General features: G+C 40.2%; 1 protein-coding gene across 1 annotated transcript in view; it reads left to right on the top strand.

Annotated features, from left to right (window-relative positions):
* Positions 1-252: 252 nt before the first annotated feature.
* The window catches only part of BFSP2 (beaded filament structural protein 2), a 73,626-nt gene continuing 52,255 nt past the window's right edge, over positions 253-21,623 (top strand). The window contains exons 1-2 of the mRNA XM_073567948.1: positions 253-708; positions 18,989-19,071. Coding sequence (XP_073424049.1) covers positions 253-708; positions 18,989-19,071 — 539 coding nt within the window. The remainder of the gene's footprint in view (positions 709-18,988; positions 19,072-21,623) is intronic.

Below are 21,623 nucleotides of genomic sequence, written 5' to 3'. Positions count from 1 at the left end.
AATGATTCACACTCACAACATGTCATTGGATATTTATCTACAACAGATTATTCCTGAAATGAATTGCTGAGACAGTGGATGCTGTAGAACAATGAGACAGAACTCTCCATGACAAATAATACAAACACCGCATTCTAGAAAAGCATATGACAAGGCTAAATCCCAAATATTCAACAACAAAAAAACAACCTAACGCTGAGAAGGGATCCCAGAGTGAGAGCAGAGACAGTGTGGAGAGCGTGCTGTGCAGCAATGCCCTTACCAAGGCGTAGGTCATCTATCTTAGGGCACCAGCCTACTTTGCCTTCTGCTGAGTGTTCTGGGGCTACCAATCGTAGGGTCAGCATTGGCAGTTCCAGTAATTTTCCCAGACCACCAGGTGTGTATGTAGGAAGTGTCCCAACTGGAGGTGTAAGTAGTCTTGGCACTCGGGTTTCTCGACGGGCCTTAGGCATCAGTAGCGTTTTCATGCAGGGACTACGCAGTTCTGGTCCACCAGTTCATGTTGCCCAAAACTTGGAAAGGGGAAGAGCCCCCACATTTGAATCTTTGAATGGCTGCTTGGTGGAGTACATAGATAAAGTGAGGGCCTTAGAACAGGTGAACCGTGAGTTGGAAGAACACATCAGAGTATATCTGGATAAAAAAGCATCAACTGTAAGCAGTTGGGGATCACTCCGGGACAACTGGGAGAATATATACCATCAAGTAAGTGCTTCTTGTTTGTATATTGGTATATAGTTGGACTTTATGGGATTGTTCTATACACAACCCACTCACTCTTAAATCTGCCATAAGGACAACTTTGCTCATACTACATTAATATTCAGTTCAATAATAATGAAAAAGGATAAAAATATCAATAGCAGTACTAAAGTAATATTAGCAAAGGAAACATGAGTAAATATAACCAATATTAATTATTACAGCATTTCTTCATAATATAAAAACTAACTTAATGGAACACATAAGTAACCCTTGTAAAAATATCACTCACCTTAACTCGCACCCCACCCTAATGACATGTAATTATTATTTTGAATCAGTTTATCGAACTCAGTCTTCCTTGTTTGCAAATGTTTAAGGGAAAGCCTCATTGAGGTGATTCCATTTCAGCATCTGGAATACATTGTATGCATAACGGATGGCATAGGGTGCACTGAGCAATCCATGTCAAAATGGTAGTTCATATGCACCATCGGTCCACATGTAAAAATTCGTAGTATGCACTACTTTGATCTGTGTTTCTGATCAGACTTGCTCATTGTAAGTAAATTAGTGTGCAAAAAATGGATCACATAAGGGTTACCATCTGATTCTATGGCTCCATTACAATTCTAAAATTAGGAAAATGTATTAAGTCTTTTATTATGTATTAAATTGCTCATGAAAAAGACGAATGCCATACAAATGTTAAATACAGACATACGGATGAGAATACAAAGTCGTCGGGTTTTTTTCCCGGATGAAAAAGAGACAGTTGTGCATATGCTCATCTGAACCTAGTGTAATACAAGTGGGATCCAGCTATTTTGGCTTTAATGATGGTGCTAAAATGTGGTGTCTATGGCCAGGATTGGCGCACCCGGGCAAGTGAAGGGGCCCTGGACGAACGGGGGGCCCACTCGCCGTCGGGGACACAGGAACGCTATGAGGCCCATGAGTTGGGGGAGCCTGATGCCAGTTCTGGCACTGGGTACCCGCCCTCAAATACTCACCTCTCCCTGTTTCCCGCTGCTCCTGTCTCTTCTGCGTCTTATGACTCTCTATGATGTCTCAGGGCAGAGGACGTGATGATGTCACTACAGTGCACCCCCAGCCAAGCAGTGCAGAGAGTTATAAGATGCTGAGACAGTAGGAAATGAGGAGAGGTGAGAACTTGATTTTTTATGTACAGTATGTAGCATTTTATGGGGTCATTACATGGGATGGAGCAATATATGGGGCCATTATACTGCATGGAGCATGATTTGGGGCCATTACAATGTATGGAGTAATATGTGGTGCCAATAATACTGTATAGTGCAATATATGGGGCTCCTTGCTCTGTATGGAGCGCTATATGGTGCCCATAATACTGTATGGAGTAATATATGGGCCATATGGAGCAATATATCGAGCAATATATCGAGCAATATATCGAGCCATAATACTGTATGGAGCATTTTTTGAGGTCATTCTACTGTATGGAGCAATATATGGGGCCATTACATACTGTATGGAGCATTATATAGGGCCATAATATACTATATAGAACAATATATGGGGCCCATTATACTGCATGGAGCATTATATGGGGTTCATTATTCTATATGGCGCATTATATGGGGGTGATTATACTGTAAAGGGCACTATATGGGGCCACTAACACTATATGGAGCAATATATGGGACCCATTATATTATATGGAGCATTATATGGGGCCCATTATTCCTATGGAGCATTACATGTGGCCCATTATACTGTATGGAGCACTATGTGGGGCCCATTATACTGTATGGAGCAATACATATACTGAACAAAAATATAAAAGCAGCACTTTAGTTTTGCTACTATTTTTCAAGGATAACAAAAGTGCATGTGTTTACACATAGATACAGAAGTGACAGAGCCTCTTTGTCCCAAGGAAATACTTTGGCCCTTCAAAGGAAATGTGATACATTGACCCCAGACTTATGTTTCCAAAAGAAAATTATGAATATTGGAGTTCACATAGATCTGATAGGAATGGGACATATATTTTCAGCTTCAGGAATAAACAGGGAAGATGCATGTTTTTTCATAACTGTAAATACTGCCTATAAGCCACAAATCAATAGTAAGCAGATCTCAGACAACAGTCATATCATATTTAGTCTCTGGGGAAAGGTAAAATCCTAATAAAAAATATGGCAGTGATCTTGAACTTCTGCAATCAGCAGGAGCAAGGATATCACATAAGTTGGGAATTTCACAAAATCCTGAAGGTTTGAGGACACCCCACAACCCAGTCAACGTGAGGTCATCTCGGAGAGTGGGGGTAACTCAGGTGCTGATAAAAGATAAAGACAAATTATACTCTGTGTTCAATGCTACAGGAAGATACATACCAGTGTAGGCTTGATCCTGTTAACCAGATGTTTTCAATCGATTGCTTCTATCCACTAAGCTGAATCGTCTCTGTGGTTTGCATAGTACATATTTTGATAATCCCTTTTGTTTTCTGTAATTGCATATTCTGAATTGTTTTGTCCCCTTTGTAAAATATTTTGTACATTTTTTATAAACATTGCCTATCATTTTGGATTAAATATAAAATGTAATAATTCTGTTCCTTTTGATCTGTAACCGTCACCAAAATCAGAACCAGATCTCCAGTCAGTCTGTAAAAAAAATCGACTAGTGGTGGCAGCGAGTAGTCTGGGTTTATTGTGGAGTGCGCAGTGACTGTATCGGGGGTACATACATATATTCCATGCATTGGAATCGGAGGTGTATATAGTATACATTCACTGTTAGTTTCCCGCTAACAGGCCTATTAGTGGAAACAGCCTGCAGCCTCCTCTGTTGATCGTTGGTCAATCGCATAATTGGGAGTAGCAGAGAGCTGTTCACTCCAAAGATAACAGTTGGTGTATCTGAGATATGACCCCCCCCACTGTAATCCTTGACAAATTGGTGGCATCTGTGGGATTCTATGTGGTCTCGCCGGTGTCCCTTCCTTGACACCCCCTACTTTTAATAACCAGTTAAGGCAAAGCAGACAGTTGAGGGCTGGTATTAATAGGCTGGAAAGGGCCATGGATATTGGCCTCTTCCCAGCCTAATAAGACCATCCCTCAGTCGCCCCAGAAATGGCACATCTATCAGACTCGCCAATTTTGGTGCTTAGCCTTGGCTCTTCCCGATTGCCTGGTATGTTGGCAATCAGGATAATGGTTTTGGGGCTGATGTCATCTGTGTAATAGAATGAAGAGGAGCAGCATCCAATCCAGGTGAGAAATATATAAATTTATTCAGCCATGGTAAAATGCAACGTTTCAACCACCAAGTGGTCTTTTTCAAGCACTTGGTGGTTGAAACGTTGCATTTTACCATGGCTGAATAAATTTATATATTTCTCACCTGGATTGGATGCTGCTCCTCTTCATTCTATTGGAATTCTTGTGGTCCTGTTGGGTCTCTGGACGGTGAGCGTGCATCCCCCTGATCCTGCAAGTGCTGTTTGCCATTTTTCTTTTTATGGGTCATCTGTGTAATGTCCGCTGACATCAAACCCAGGGGTTAGTAATGGTCAGGCATCTATCAGACACCCCTATTATTAAACACCATAGTCATAAGAAACACACACTGAAGTTTCCTTTATTTGTAAAAATGCACTCCCCGACAATTTCCCTCTTTCCCCCATTTATTACCATAAAAGAAAAAATACACAAGGTCCGGCGTAATCCAAATGGAGGTCCCACGACAATCCCCGTCTTCTTCATGCAGTGTATAGAGATCTATTCAGAGAACAAAGCTCCATAGACTGGAGCAGGAGCCGCTGCAAGGTCTCAAGCTGTGCTCCACGATACCCGATCGCTGTGAACTGGGATGACATCAGTAAGGTTACCTCAGTTCACAGCAGCCAGTTCTCATGAAGGCAGCATGAGAACCGGAATGATGAGCGGTGAAGTCACCGCTCATCAATTCGGTTTTCGTATTGCCCTCGGGAGAACCGGGACCTGTGAACTAAGGTAATATAGGTGTCCGATACGAACCCCAAACTTTACATTTCAGGTTTGCTCATCCCTGCTTTTTAGTACATTTTAAATTCCCCTGAGATTTTTCTACAAACTTTGTGGCATTTTAGTTAAAAAGTTGCAAAATGAAGTCACAACAAAAATAAAAACTTTTTAAGACTCAGTGGGGTCAGTGCTATGCACTTCATATCCTATTGTGCCCTGGTAGACCTAGGGAGTATTCCTCTGACCTCAGCTGTCACTTTGCTCTAACAATCAGCAGGACTTGCAGGATCTAAAGTTCTGACTGCCATTAAAACTATATATTGGAGCTATCTCAAAGATTTACTGAAAAATGTAATGTAAAATTTTGGATAAACTCTGTGGTGGTGAAATGGTATGGGAGAGCTTTGCCATCACTGGATTCTACAAAATATTTGTTGAAGAAATTATTATTTTCTACATTTAACTATTATATTTTTTTGAAGGAGAATGTCTTGCCAACTGTTCAGGGGCTGAAGCATAACTTCTTATATTTACTTTATTTACTGATGCGTACTTGGGCTGTACAAGATAATGCAAGATCATAAAGTAATGCTACAGCAAATTGAACAGAAAGCAAATATTTTTACATTTAATTTTTTATTTAATTTTTACATGGTGGGTATAAGATAGAATTGTTAATACAATGCACTTAAATTTCAAAGTAAAAAGAAATGATGTAAGTAGCCACAAGATGGCAGCAAAGGCACAAAATATTGCCATAACTGCTCACATTAAATAATGTGTCTGTTATGTTTTACATTTAGGCTATTTTGCATAAACTTAAATAGTATTTTTTTTAAATGCATCTTAGTAAAACTGCTCTAAAACCTGTACGAAAATGTGCACACAGTTTTTTATTGTAATATTGTTTGATATGGTTCTCCTCATCTACAAGTGCTTCTCACTAAATTAGAATATCATCAAAAAGTTAATTTATTTCAGTTCTTCCATACAAAAAGTGAAACTCATATTATATAGAGTCATTACAAAAGAGTGATCTATTTCAAGTGTTTATGTCTGTTTATGTTGATAATTATGGCTTACAGCCAATGAAAACCCAAAAGTCATTAGGTCTCTTAGTCTGTTTCAGTAGGCTCCACAATCATGGGGAAGACTTCTGACTTGGCAGATATCCAGTAGCCAGTCATTGACACACTCCACAAGGAGGGTAAGCCACAAAAGGTCAGTGCTAAAGAAGCTGGCTGTTCGCAGAGTGCTGTATGCAAGCATATTAATGGAAGGTTGAGTGGAAGAAAAAAGTGTGGTAGAAAAAGGTGCACCAGCAACTGGGATAACTGCAGCCTTGAAAGGATTGCTATGAAAAGACTATTCAAAAATTTGGGATAGATTCACAAGGAGTGGACTGCTGCTGGAGTCACTGCTTCAAGACCCACCACACACAGACATATCCAGGACATGGGCTACAAGTGTCACATTCCTTGTATCAAGCCACTCATGACCAATAGACAATGACAGAAGTGTCTTACCTAGGACAAGGAGAAAAAGAACTGGACTGTTGCTCAGTGGTCCAAGGTGCTGTTTTCAGATGAAAGTAAGTTTTGTATTTCATTTGGAAATCAAGGTCCCAGAGTCTAGAGGAAGAGTGGAGAGGCCACAATCCAATCTGCTTGAGGTCTAGTGTGACGTTTCCACAATGATTGATGGTTTGGGGAGCCATGTCATCTGCTGGTATAGGTCCACTGTGTTTTGTCAAGACCAAAGTCAGCACAGCAGTCTACTAGGAAATTTTGGAGCACTTCATGTTTCCCTCTGTCGACAAGCCTTTTGGAGATAGAAATTTCAATCTCCAGCAGGATTTGGCACCTGTCCACACTGCCAAAAGTACCAATACCTGGTTTAAAAACAACAGTATCACTGTGCTTGATTGGCCAGCAAACTTGCCTGACCTTAACCCCATACAGAATCTATGGGGTAAAGAGGAAGATGAGAGAAACCAGACCCAACAATGCAGATGAGCTGAAGGCTGCTATCAAAGCAACCTAGGCTTTCATATCACCTCAGCAGTGCCACAGGCTGATCGCCTTCATGCCACGCCGAATTGATGCAGTAATTAATGAAAATGGAGCCCCGACCAAGTATTGAGTGCATTTACTGAACATACATTTCAGTAAGACAATATTTCGGATTTTAAAATCATTTTTCAAGCTGGTGTTTTAAAGTATTCTAAATTACTGAGATAATGACTTCAGGGTTTTCAATGGCTGTAAGCCATAATTATCAACATTAACAGAAATAAACACTTGAAATAGATCAGTCTGTTTGTAATGCTATATAATACATAAATTAACTTTCTTGATGATATTCTAATTTAGTGAGAAGTACTTGTACTTCTAGGACTTGTGTGAAAACCTGATATAGTTTTTGGTGAAATTTATACAAAAACATGGAAAATTCTGAAGGGTTTACAAACTTTCAAGCACCAGTGTATGATACAATTTTTCAATAATCATGACAAGAAAAAGTATCTATAGTTATAGCAATTCCCATCCCTGTCTTTTGGTGTTCCTCAAGGCTCTGTCCTAGGACCCCTACTATTCTCCATCTACACCTTTGGCTTGGGACAGCTCATAGAATCCTACGGTTTGCAGTATCACCTCTATGCCGATGACACGCAGATCTACCTATCTGGACCCAACCTCGCCTCCTTACTGACTGAAATCCCACAATGTCTGTCTGCTATCTCAGCCTTCTTCTCTGCTCGCTTTCTCAAACTGAACATGGACAAAACAGAATTCATCATCTTTCCCCCGTCTCACTCTACCCCTCCACCAGACCTATCCATCAATGTCAATGGCTGCTTTCTTTCCCCAGTCCCGCACGCTCGGTGCCTTGGGGTGATACTCGACTCTGCGCTCTCTTTCAAACCACATATCCAAGCCCTCGTCTCCTCCTGCCGCCTCAAACTCAAAAATATTTCCCGGATTCGCTCATTCCTTAACCACGAAACCACAAAAACACTAGTGCATGGTCTTATCTCCCGCCTCGACTACTGCAACCTCTTACTCTCTGGCCTCCCCTCTAGCACTCTGGCTCCGCTCCAGTCCATCCTACACTCTGCTGCCCGACTATTCCACCTGTCTCCCCGCTATTCCCCAGCCTCCCCCCTATGCCAGGCCCTTCACTGGCTTCCTATTGCCCAGACGCTCCAATTCAAAACCCTAACCATGACATACAAAGCTATCCACAACCTGTCTCCTCCACACATCTGTGACATGGTCTCTAGGTACCTACCCACATGCAACCTTCGATCATCTCAAGATCTCCTTCTCTACTCCCCCCTTATCTCTTCTTCCCACAACCGCATACAAGACTTCTCCCATGCTTCCCCCATACTCTGGAACTCTCTGCCGCAACACATCAGAGTCTCACCATCAACGGAAGCCTTCAAGAAGAACCTGAAGACCCACCTGTTCCGACAAGCCTACAGCCTGCAATGATCCTCGGTCTACTGAACCACCGCACGATCTGCTCTACCCTCTCCTACTGTATCCTCACCCATCCCTGTAGACTGTGAGCCCTCGCAGGCAGGGTACCCTCTCCTTATGTACTTGTGTGTCCCTTGTCTTACACATGTTTATTATACTTGTCTATATTTCCCCTTTTCACATGTAAAGCGCCATGGAATAAATGGCTCTATATAAATGCATAATAATAATAATAATAAAATAATAATAAAATTGTAGTAACGGCAGAAGAGAAATTAATTAATGTATACTGTACCTGCGTTCCCTTAAACAGGCTAAATAAGATCTGAAACCTTAATCAAAGTTATGTGAGCACACCACACAAACATCCAATGGTGCCCAAACTTTTGCATCAGCCCAATTTCCTTTAAGTAATTTTTAAAATGTAAAAAATTACATTTTTTTGTCATAAAGTACAAAGTAAATGTGTCATCTTTAATTTAGGCCTTTTAGAGATCATTTCATCTTCAACTTGCTTAACTGTTCATAATAATAGTAATTTTGACCAGGGGTGCCCAAACTTTTACATGCTACTATGTGTATTGCAGGTATGACCCCCTTGTGCAGCAATAACTGCATTTAAATGTGTAAGCTATTTGTTGATTAGTCATGCACGTAAGAATTTCTACCTGTTCCTCCCTACAAAGCTCTGTTCTGTTTGTTGGTATTCTCCCATGAATTGCTTGCTTCAAATACTTCCACAACATTTTTATAAAATTAAGGTCAGAACTTTGAGTTCTTTAATGTGCCAGTAGTAGGCTGACTTGCATGCTTTGAGTCATTGTCTTGCTGCATGACCCAGCAAGAAAACAAGATTCAGTTGATGGACACATGTCCAAACATGTTCCTTTAGAATTTGCTAGTATAATTCAGAAATTATTGTTTCATCAATGTTCGCAAGCCATTCTGGCCCCAATACAGGTCTCATCCATCAACAATACATTGTCCCAGTAGCCTTCTAGCTTGTCCAAGTGATCTTTATCCAACTGCATAAGGCAGCAATATTCTTTTTGAAGAGTATTGGCTTTCTAATTGCAATCCTGGCATGCACACCATTGCTGTTCAGTGTCCTCTATATGGTGGACTTATGAGCATTAACATTAATGTGAGAAAGGCCTTTAGTTGTTTAGAAGTTATCTTGAGTTCTTTTGTAACCTTGTGACTGTTATACACCTACTCTTGGAGTGATCTTTGTTGGTCATCCACTTTTAGGGAGAGTAATAATAGTTTTGAATGCTCTTAAGTTTTACACAATACGTCTTACTTTTGATTGGTGGATTCCAAGCTCTCTAAAATTTGTTTTATAACCTTTTCCAGCCTCATGAGCATTAGGGAACTCTTCTTTTGAGGTCCTCAGACATCTTGTTTGTTCATGCCAAGATACATTTTCAAAAGCATGTGTTCACAAGATCAGACTTTGATAAATCCCTGTTCTTGAAATAAAACACGTCGCCCACCTAACTGTCATCTCTTTCATTGAGAACTCTAATTTCACCTTCAAATTATCTGCTAATCCTAAAGGATGACATAATTTTTCTATTCACAGACTTGTGATATTGGATCATTTTTCTCTTTAAAAAATTGACAGTCTAATATTTGTAACTAATTTGTTTGATTTGTTTTTTTAATGTAATTTGTGGACGTACAATACTATTTGCCCCTTTTAACTTAATACTTTGTTGCGCCACCTTTTGCTGCGATTACAGCTGCAAGTCGCTTGGGGTATGTCTCTATCAGTTTTATACATCGAGAGACTGAAATTCTTGCCCATTCTTCCTTGGCAAACAGCTCAAGCTCAGTGAGGTTTGATGGAGATCGTTTGTGAACAGCAGTTTTCAGCTCTTTCCTCAGATTCTTGATTGGATTCAGGTCTGGACATTGACTTGGCCATTCTAACTCCTGGATATGTTTATTTGTGAACCATTCCATTGTAGATTTTGCTTAATGTTTGGGATCATTGTCTTGTTGGAAGACAAAGCTCCGTCCCAGACTCAGGTCTTTTGCAGACTCCAAAGGGTTTTCTTCAAGAATGGTCCTGTATTTGGCTCCATCCATCTTCGCATCAATTTTAACCATCTTCCCTGTCCCTGCTGAAGAAAAGCAGGCCAAAAACATGATGCTGCCTCCACCATGTTTGACAGTGGGGATGGTGTGTTCAGGGTGATGAGCTGTGTTGCCTGTATGCCAAACATATCATTTAGCATTGTTGCCAAAAAGTTCAATTTTGGTTTCATCTGACCAGAGCACCTTCTTCCACATGTTTGGTGTGTCTCCCAGGTGGCTTGTTGGAAACTTTAAAAGACACTTTTTATGGATATCTTTGAGAAATGGCTTTCTTCTTGCCACTCTTCCATAAAGGCCAGATTTGTGCAGTGTACGACTGATTGTTGTCCTATGGACAGACTGTTCCACCTCAGCTGTAGATTTCTGCAGTTCATCCAGAGTGATCTTGGGCCTCTTGACTGCATCTCTGATCAGTCTTCTCCTTGTTTGAGATGAAAGTTTAGAGGGACGGCTGGGTCTTGGTAGATTGGTATGGTTAACAGCGAGTGATACACTAGCTGGAAATAATATCTTCACCAGCAAGCTAGACAAATACTAGAAATTAAAACTAATTTACTTTATTCAGAATTACAGTAGATTAAAAAGGACTTGGTCCATTCATAAAATATGCACATGTACAAAAACACAAACACTAACAAGAAGGAACTGCTCAATCAAACGCGGTAAGACCAAACTACAAAAACTTTCCGGTTTACTCTTAGTGTCGTTATCCAAATTATGCACAGACACTCCTTCAGAGTATCCGCTTAGTATAAATTTGTTTGGAACAAGCACTCTCTTATAGTGCTGAAAATTGTCTATAACAAATCCATTGCTCTTGAATCGATGTGCTACTACTATGTCACATACATCATCATCACTCACAATGATCTTAGACAAATTTTATAATAACAGCCTTTTTTACAATAACCGCCTAAACAATACAAAATGGCATGGCATAAAGTCTGAAATTTTGAAACTTAGGTGTGAACCTATACATTGCTCTTAAATCATGCAGTTCACCACCTCCACAGACTTTTTAAATAATATCGTATATCATGGAGAGATCTCACCCAAATCTTTTTCAGTAATGGGTTCCTCCATGTAACGCTCCCTTCTGGAGGAAGGAGGAACCCATTACTGAAAAAGATTTGGGTGAGATCTCTCCATGATATACGATATTATTTAAAAAGTCTGTGGAGGTGGTGAACTGCATGATTTGAGAGCAATGTATAGGTTCACACCTAAGTTTCAAAATTTCAGACTTTATGCCATGCCATTTTGTATTGTTTAGGCGGTTATTGTAAAAAAGGCTGTTATTATAAAATTTGTCTAAGATCATTGTGAGTGATGATGATGTATGTGACATAGTAGTAGCACATCGATTCAAGAGCAATGGATTTGTTATAGACAATTTTCAGCACTATAAGAGAGTGCTTGTTCCAAACAAATTTATACTAAGCGGATACTCTGAAGGAGTGTCTGTGCATAATTTGGATAACGACACTAAGAGTAAACCGGAAAGTTTTTGTAGTTTGGTCTTACCGCGTTTGATTGAGCGGTTCCTTCTTGTTAGTAGATTGGTATGTCAGACATGACAGATCGTCAAATGTAATATACAAAGAGTTCCACGCATTTAAATAAGGTAGATAGGATATAATACTATTGACTTTGCTTTCTGTTCTGAATCTACACTTGTACTTGAAAATTTGTGAATCCTTCAGAATTTTACAAATTTCTGCATAAACTAAATCTAAGACTACAGTGCGTTGCGAAAGTATTCAGCCCCCTGGAACTTTTCAACCTTTTCCCACATATCATGCTTCAAACATAAAGATACCAAATGTAAATTTTTGGTGAAGAATCAACAAGTAGGACACAATTGTGAAGTTGAACAAAATTTGTTGGTTAATTTAAATTTTTGTGGAAATTCAAAAACTGAAAAGTGGGGCGTGCAATATTATTCGGCCCCTTTACTTTCAGTGCAGCAAACTCACTCCAGAAGTTCATTGTGGATCTCTGAATGATCCAATGTTGTCCTAAATGACTAATGATGAAAAATATAATCCACCTGTGTGTGATCAAGTCTCAGTATAAATGCACCTGTTCTGTGATAGTCTCAGGTTTCTGTTTGAAGCACAGAGAGCATCATGAAGACCAAGGAACACAACAGGCAGGTCCGTGATACTGTTGTGGAGAATTTTAAAGCCGGATTTGGATACAAAATGATTTCCAAAACTTTAAACATCCCAAGGAGCACTGTGCAAGTGATCATATTGAAATGGAAGGAGTATCATACCACTGAAAATCTACCAAGACCCGGCCGTCCCTCTAAACTTTCATCTTAAACAAGGAGAAGACTGATCAGAGATGCAGTCAAGAGGCCCAAGATCACTCTGGATGAACTGCAGAAATCTACAGCTGAGGTGGAACAGTCTGTCCATAGGACAACAATCAGTCGTACACTGCACAAATCTGGCCTTTATGGAAGAGTGGCAAGATATCCATAAAAAATGTCTTTTAAAGTTTCCAGCAAGCTACCTGGGAGACACACCAAACATGTGGAAGAAGGTGCTCTGGTCAGATGAAACTAAAATTGAACTTTTTGGCAACAATGCCAAATGATATGTTTGGCATAAAGGCAACACAGCTCATCACCCTGAACACACCATCCCCACTGTCAAACATGGTGGTGGCAGCATCATGTTTTTGGCCTGCTTTTCTTCAGCAGGGACAGGGAAGATGGTTAAAATTGATGGGAAGATGGATGGAACCAAATACAGGACCATTCTTGAAGAAAACCTGTTGGAGTCTGCAAAAGACCTGAGACTGGGACAGAGATTTGTCTTCCAACAAGACAATGATCCCAAACATAAAGCAAAAACTACAATGGAATGGTTCACAAATAAACATATCCAGGTGTTAGAATGGCCAAGTCAAAGTCCACACCTGAATCCAATCGGGAATCTGTGGAAAGAGCTGAAAACTGCTGTTCACAAACAATCTCCATCAAACCTCACTGAGCTCGAGCTGTTTGCCTAGGAAGAATGGGCAAGAATTTCAGTCTCTCAATGTACAAAACTGATATAGACATACCCCAAGCGATTTGCAGCTGTAATCTCAGCAAAAGGTAGCGCAACAAAGTATTAAGTTAAAGGGGCCGAATAATATTGCACGCCCCACTTTTCAGTTTTTGAATTTCCACAAAAATTTAAAATAACCAATAAATATTGTTTAACTTCACAATTGTGTCCCAATTGTTGTTGATTCTTCACCAAAAATTTACATTTGGTATCTTTATGTTTGAAGCATGATATGTGGGAACAGGTTGAAAAGTTCCAGGGGGCCGAATACTTTCGCAAGGCACTGTATACTGCATATGAACATATGCATAGAAATGTTATCTTTGCACATAAAAGGAAGAAAATTGTGGTCGTTCCAAAAATATTATATATATCGCAGTGATGTCCTTAAGGTGTATTCACACATGAAAATTTCTGTGCGTTACTAATCATTTCAATAGATTTGTAGAAACCCACATGCTGCAAAAACAACCCTATTAAAGGAGTTTCAACTTTGAGGAAAGTGGTCTGCACACAATCATATACTGGTAAGAAGCAAATACAGATAGTAGTCACTCTCTCCGGGTCCTGCATCGGTTCACAGCCACTGTTCCGGTATCTGTGTTTTGGCAGCAGAGGTCGACAATGCATGCAAATTAGTAAAAAAGCCTGACACCATTTTTTCTGGTATGATGTAAACAATTTCACAAACTTCTGCAATAATTTGCTCTTGTGTGATTAGACCATTATCGTTCTAAGTTGTGTCAAAAATCATAATGTAAATTCAACAGGCATGTGATCTGTTATTTATATGCTTAGTTATTTTATTAGACAAATAGTTATCCCTAAATTTATCTACATTTGCCATCATTCATCAGATATAACTTATATCCAGTCACCGGTTTGGCCTTCTTTCTCCAGCCTGATAATATTTTTCACTAGTTCTGTTTGCAAAGCTTGGGCTTTTTTTAAGAAGATGTTACTCTATAGATAGGATGATATTACTGCCTCCCATGGTAAAACTTTCTAGAATGGACAGTCCATATTATTTGGGAACTACAGTGGTCCCTAAATTCTATTGTTCTCATACTAATAATTCATCGTGGGATGGTTATACTAAAATTGCTTTTAAGCAGCAAGCAAATTTTTCCAGAATTTTTCTTTTACAACAAAAAAAGGCTGTGGCCAGGTGTTGGTTTTAGGTCTCGTTCACACGACCGTATTTTCGGACCGAATGCTGTCCATGAAAAAAATTGACCAATGTTATTCAATGGCACACTGCAGATGACTGATTATTTTCATTCACCAAATCTGCGTCTGAAAAAAATTGCAGCATGTACTAGTTTCTTCCATAAATCGGATGAGACTCACTCATTCAAGTCTCTGGATGCATGAAAAAAAATCGGAGCCACAGTAAAGTATCTGCTTTTACAGACAGATTACAATTATATAAATGATTAATAGCTACTGCTGAATAAATCTGTTAAAAAACAGATTACATATAGACTGCACACGTATAACAAGTGAGAAACAAATTGTCCCACTTTTCTGGATGAAACTCTGACCGCTTATTTACACGCTCGTAGGCTTGGACTGGCCCACAGGAGAACAGGAGAATCATCAGGTGGGCCCCTATGCAAGATTGGGCCCAACTCTTTTACACACAACTATGGAAAGAGCTGAAACATGCCATCTGGAAAAGGCAACCTTCAAACACGAGACAACTGGAGCAGTTTGCTCTTGAGGAGAGGGCCAAAATACCTGTTGAGAAGTGCAGAAGTTTCATTGACAGTTACAGGAATCAATTGATTGCAGTGATTGCCTCAAAAGGTTGTGGGTACAGTTAAGGGATCCTTCATTTCTGTCCAGGCCTATTTCACGAGTTTTATTTTTTTTAATTTCTGGGGAAGCATGGTTGAAAAGCAATGTCTGACTTTCATTTGTTCATTTTCATAGATTTTTAAGTTCTTATTACATTTGTCAGATTCAAGTTATTTCTGTCACCATTGTGGGTTTTTCTGTCTTTAAACGAGGGGTACCAACAATTTTGACGACGTGTGTATATGAGCAGATCTTGTCACAATACACTTGAATCATTATGTACAAAGGCAGCATCTTATTCACGTAACAATGTACCCAATTCATCAGTATTTGTATGACAAAACAATGAGCGTCTCTAAAACACAGAACAGGTGTCAATCTTTCAATTACAGTTTTTCTTTGTAAGCTCCACTTCTCGTTTTAGCACACAAGCACTGATGCGTACTACTGATGTGTGAATGAGGACTTAGAAGAGTGTTCCGGGCTTCAGCTAAATTCCTGTAGTCACTTTGTGATTGCATATTACTGAATCCCTATAATGTGCACACTGTCAGGATTCTGCTACGTTGCCTGCTCTAGAATTCGTAGTATGACTGTAATTATGCGATTTGCATACCTGTAGTCACGTGCTGACCAGCTTTTCAACCTCTTCGCTTAATAAGACATTGAGAGAAGCAGGAAAAGTTTCCAGTCGGTACATGACCGCAACTGTGCAGTGTATTCTTGGGGTCAAGTGATGAACAGGCAATCTGCAGATGCAATAGAGTTACTGCAAAAATGTAACTAAAGCCTGTGAAAATCTAATTTTTAACTTGTAAAACACACTACAAATAATGCATTGTTAATGGTGTTTTTTATTTATTTTTAGTGCATCTTTTCGAGCCACTCCTTTGTTGCCTTGGCTATATGTTTTGGGTCATTGTCTTGCTGAAAGACCCAGCCATGACCCATTTTTAATGTCCTGGTGGAGGGAAGGAGGTTGTCACTCAGGATTTTATGGTACATGGCTCCATCCATTTTCCCATTGATGCGGTGAAATAGTCCTGTGCTCTTAGAGGAAAAACACCCCCAAAACATAATGTTTCCACCTCCATGCTTGACAGTGGGGACAGTGTTCTTTGGGTCATAGGCAGCATTTCTCTTCTCCAAACACGACGAGTTTCAGTTAATGCCAAAGAGATCAATTTTTGTCTCATCTGACCACAGCACCTTCTCCCAATCACTCAAAGAATCATCCAGGTGTTCATTGGCAAACATCAGACGGGCCTGCACATGTGCCTTCTTGAGCAGGGGGACCTTGCGGGCACTGCAGGATTTTAAAACTTTACGGAGTAATGTGTTACCAATGGTTTTCTTGGGGACTGTGGTCCCAGTTGAGATTTTGCATAGTGCCCCAGATTGATGTTGATTGAGTCATTTTGTATTTCTTCCACTTTCTTACTATTGCACCAACAGTTGTCTCCTTCTCACCCAGTGTCTTACTTATGGTTTTGTAGCCCATTCCAGCTTTGTGCAGGTCTATGATCTTGTCCCTGACATCCTTATAAAGCTCTTTGGTCTTGCCCATGTTGTAGAGGTTAGAGTCTGACTGATTAAATGAGTCTGTGGACAGGAGTCTTTTATAAAGGTGACTATGTCAGCTGTCTTTAATGCAGGTAACGAGTTGATTAGGAGCATCTAACTGGTCTGTAGGAGCCAGAACTCTTAATGGTTGGTAGGGATCAAATACTTATTTCTCACTGCAAAATGCGAATAAATGTATATGATTTATACAATGTGATTTTCTGTATTTTATTTTTGATATTCTATTTCTCAATGTTAAAATTAACCTACCCTTAAAATTATAGCCTGTTCATGTCTTTGTCAGTGGGCAAACTTACAAAATCAGCAAGTGATCAAATACATATTTCCTTCGATAGCAACTTACACTGGTCCTCCACTTTGCAAATACAGACCCAAATAACAGAGGTGTTTGTACCTCTACTCCCAGACAAGGAATCAACAGCTATGTTGTCCTTTTAAACCAGCTGCACCTCCTGGATCGGAAGGTGAGAAAAACTAGTTCTGCCATCTCATCTAATCATTCCTAACAAACCTGCACTCATATATTGGTGGACCCCATATAGTGGGGCTGATATTGGTCCTATTAACCCTCTCAGTGCCTCCTATACAAGATTCTGCTAGCTGCTTGTCTACTATGTGTATATATTTAAGCATAGATTAGAATTATTGGAGCACACCATAAAAACAAGTTAGGGCTGATACTTGGCTTGATGATCAAATACAAGGATTAATTATCAAAACTGCAAAGCATGCAAAGCATATAACATTGCCTATAGCAGGTAACAGTGACATCTAAAGTGACTGTGCTTGTATAAATAAGTCATGGATATATAACTGTACTATGTTGCCCACCGCACTCAATTAGGTTTATTATGATTATATTTATGCTACACTTCACAACAATGAAATTGCAATACCAAGAATGCTAAGTCATGGAGAGACATGTTAATGATATACAACTGATGCAATAGTGGAAACAACATTTTCATAACTTCTCATTTTATTCCATATCAAGGATAAGTGCCATGTGTAGAAATATTTGCACTTATATACCGTGACATACTATTAACTAGGTTAATGGAAAAAAAAGTTCTGCCACACTGATTGCAGTTGAGCACTCAAATTATCAAGATCCACTGCTGACAATTACATTCGGAATTTATGAATATTGGCATCCAAGATGTGCTCAATGGGAGACAAGTCTCGAGATGCTGCGGGCCATGCTAGCACATTTAGGCCATGCAGGCTGATCTCATTTGCATGATCAACATGTTGACTGTTTTGGGACTCTTTCATATTTCCTCTTACAGGTTTCTTCATGGCATTGCCCACATGGTCTTCAGACTAATTTCTGGCTATCATTACGTCCAAGACAAAAGCTGGACTCATTGGTGAAGAGGATAGATCTCCATTACAGCATCCATTGCTCTGCACCATGATAGCCATTGACAGTGCTAGATTGAGGTCAATGGACATCTGTAGATGGATGTCTGGCCCGTAGCCAGACATGGAAACACCTTCTGACTGTTTGTGCAGAATGTGTGATGCCAAAATCTGGGTATGTGATGTCTCAGTTCACTTGCAGTGCAGAATGGATCACTAAGCGCTATTCATCTACTCCTGAAATTGTGGTGCGATGAGACATACGGTAATGTACCCCTGTATACCTGGACCCCTGTAGTCTTTATTCCAGGTACAATCACAGCTCGTTATTGCATTGATATGGTCATGGAACCAATGGTACAGCCATTTCTCCAAAGTGTCTTCATAGTAGTTCTTCAACATAAAATTGCCAAGTCGCATGTTGCTTGTGCTACTGTGAGCAGCCAGCATGGCCTGCATTGTCCATGGACTTATCCCTCATCGTACACATCTGGGACGTCATTAGTCCACAATTGTAAAGGAAGCTGCCAGAAGTGGATCTTGATGATTTGTGTGTCAGAGTGCATTCTGCGTGTTAAAACATTCCTCAGACAACCATTAATAGTCTCACTGATACCATGTCAAGGTGTGTAAGTGTGGGGATTTCTATGGATGACTCTCATATTTGATACATAATACATTGAGATGTTTTGAAAATTTTGCTTACATTTTTCCTAATTTGCATATCATTAACATGTCTTTTAATGCAGCTGTTTTCATCAACCCATGACTTTCCCTTCTCAGTGTTGCAATTGTAATGCTCAAGCATCTAGAAATACTAAAGCTCTCATATCCAAAAATGTACAGAGCTCATGATTTATCTTGTATGAATCCTTTATTTTTGCAGGTGGGAGATTCTGTTTTGGAGAATGCTCGACTTATGCTGCAAACAGAGAATATACAAGCATGTGCAGAAGACTTCAAAGAAAGGTAGTACATAAGTGTGGTTGTCTATGGCAGATAAGGGTTATTGAATGACAATAAACCAGGTGGTCTTTCATAGTTAAAGGAAATCTGTTACCAGGTTTTTAGTAGCCCACCTAAGAGCAAGTGATGTAAGAGCCAGGACCCTGATTTCAGGGTTACTTACTTTACTGACGGCTACAGTTTTAATTACAGACCGTTTCCTCTGCTGCAGATCCACCCGTTCACTGAATGCTGAGCTCTGGTTAAGGGTAGTGACTGGTCAGAGGGAACTCATCGGATGGTGTTCAATAATGAAGTGGTTATTGCCAAAACTTCATTTTATCTAAGGCTATGAAGAGATCACTGTTAAGTGTTAATACATCCACATCCTTTCTGTGGCTAAAATTGAGAGACATAGGTCTTATTTTCATCCAAAAATAACTTACATAAATATGTTTTTTAAAGGGATTGTCCAAACGTTGGGTGCAAGTCTACAGACACTCTGTGTAACTGCAGACTTGTGAATCCTCACAGTGCGCTGTGCGGATTCCCCAATGCCACTGTTGGGAGTATGAGGTCATGTAACTGCAAGAATGTGATTTGCTTAGTTCCAGTCACATTCCGACTAGATGTGTCCAGCCTTACTCAATGCAAGTGTAGTGAACAAGGCTAGACACGTGTAGTCGGATGGTGGCTGGAAGTATGCTAATCACATACTTGCGGTCACTTGACCGCTTTACTGGCATCGGGAAATCATCACAGTGCACTGCGAGGATTCACAAGTCTGCAGTTACACAGAGTGACTGCAGACTTGTACCGTAAGGTCGGATAACCCTTTTAAGACAGTAAAGGGGTCAATGCTATTATCAGTGTTAGTTAAGAGATTTAAAATGTTAAAGGCTATGTACACCATTGCAATCTACTTTTTTATTAATCCAAGTAATCACAAATAACAAAAAAGACATCACTATGCAAGTAATCTTCAATTTTCATTAAAAAAGTCTTATCATTTTGTGTCAACAGCTCTACAGGAGTCTTTATTGTGTTTCTAAGGAAACAAACAATGTGTGTACGATCCTATTGTCCAGTCGTATTGGTTTCAATATATCTCCTAATTCTGACTGACATATAATAGGTTAGCAAGATATCAATGACATATGCATCACATTATAGATGTAAGGCTACACAGATTATGTTTGTTTTCCGTACTAAGGAAACTTATAGCTCTCCACAAGATCTGTAGACACAAAATAACAGGAGATCATAACGCAAAGGGAATCTATTAATATGATGAATCTTACTAAGCCGTCTATACAGGTACAGTGCCTTGAGAAAGTATTCGGCCCCCTGGAACTTTTCAACCTTTTCCCACATATCATGCTTGAAACATAAAGATACCAAATGAAAATTTTTGGTGAAGAATCAGCAACAAGTGGGACACAATTGTGAAGTTGAATGCAATTTATTGTTTATTTTAAATTTTTGTGAAAATTAAAAATGAAAAGTGGGGCGTGCAATATTATTCGGCCCCTTTACTTTCAGTGCAGCAAACTCACTCCAGAAGTTCATTGTGGATCTCTGAATGATCCAATGTTGTCCTAAATGACTAACGATGATAAATATAATCCACCTGTGTCTAATCAAGTCTCCGTATAAATGCACCTGCTCTGTGATAGTCTCAGGGTTCTGTTTGAAGCACAGAGAGCATCATGAAGACCAAGTGTCATGATCCAGTGTTGGATCTGGCGGTATTAAAAGCACAAAGTGAACTTTTTTTACTTTGGTTAAGTTCAAAGGTGTTTTGACTGTCCCCGGTGGTGGTTGTGGTATTGCACCTTAGGTTAGGTTGCACTTAATTATGGTTCAGGTGTGACACTCTATAAATGGGTCTCAGGGTGTTCACTCACGGCTGGTGACATTTCTTGCTGAGTTGTTGGAGAGCCTGGTGGAAGGATGGAGCAGGATAAGAGTCCTGCACAGTCAGCCAGAGAGAACGAGTGCCAGCTAATGGTGTCTGCAGGAAGGACTGGCATGGCTTGGTGGAGTCGCAGTTTATGGTGTCGGCGGGAAGTGCGGGCATGGCTTAGAGGAGTAGCGACTAGGAAGAGAGTTGCACTCAGCATGCTCTACTTGGTTGCTGAGAACTGGACTCGAGCATGCTTGGATTCTTGGCAGAGGCTGGACTCATCTTGGGACTCTGTGTACTGGACTGCTGCAAGTGGTGATGGACTCTGCTCCCAGGCTGCACGATGGTGATGGATCCAGTTATGGTGATGGATCAGGGTGGAGGAGAAGATGCACACAGGTGGTGGGCTCTGTTGCTAGGAGCGCGCGCAACAGAGCAAAGATAAATGGTGTTTCCCCTGTATTGTCTCTTTCCTCATGTGTGTTGTTAGTGCAGTGGTGGGATTAGTCTCCGCACCGACCTATTCCCTAGTGAGGGTTTAGGCTCAGGGCGAGCAAGGGCGTTAAGGTACGCGTGCGGCGACAGGTGCGGAGCCTGTTTAGGGAATGTGAGGAGTGTAGGGACACTGGCTCAGGGGAGTGCAGGAGGTCTCCATTTCCCCATTCCCTAT

This window comes from Dendrobates tinctorius, unplaced genomic scaffold (genome assembly GCF_039654945.1).
Source record: "Dendrobates tinctorius isolate UK_male_01 unplaced genomic scaffold, ASM3965494v1 ptg000005l, whole genome shotgun sequence".
NCBI lineage: Eukaryota > Metazoa > Chordata > Amphibia > Anura > Dendrobatidae > Dendrobates > Dendrobates tinctorius.
The sequence above is the reverse complement of the archived record's forward strand: the minus strand, read 5'-3'. Positions and strand labels throughout refer to the sequence as shown.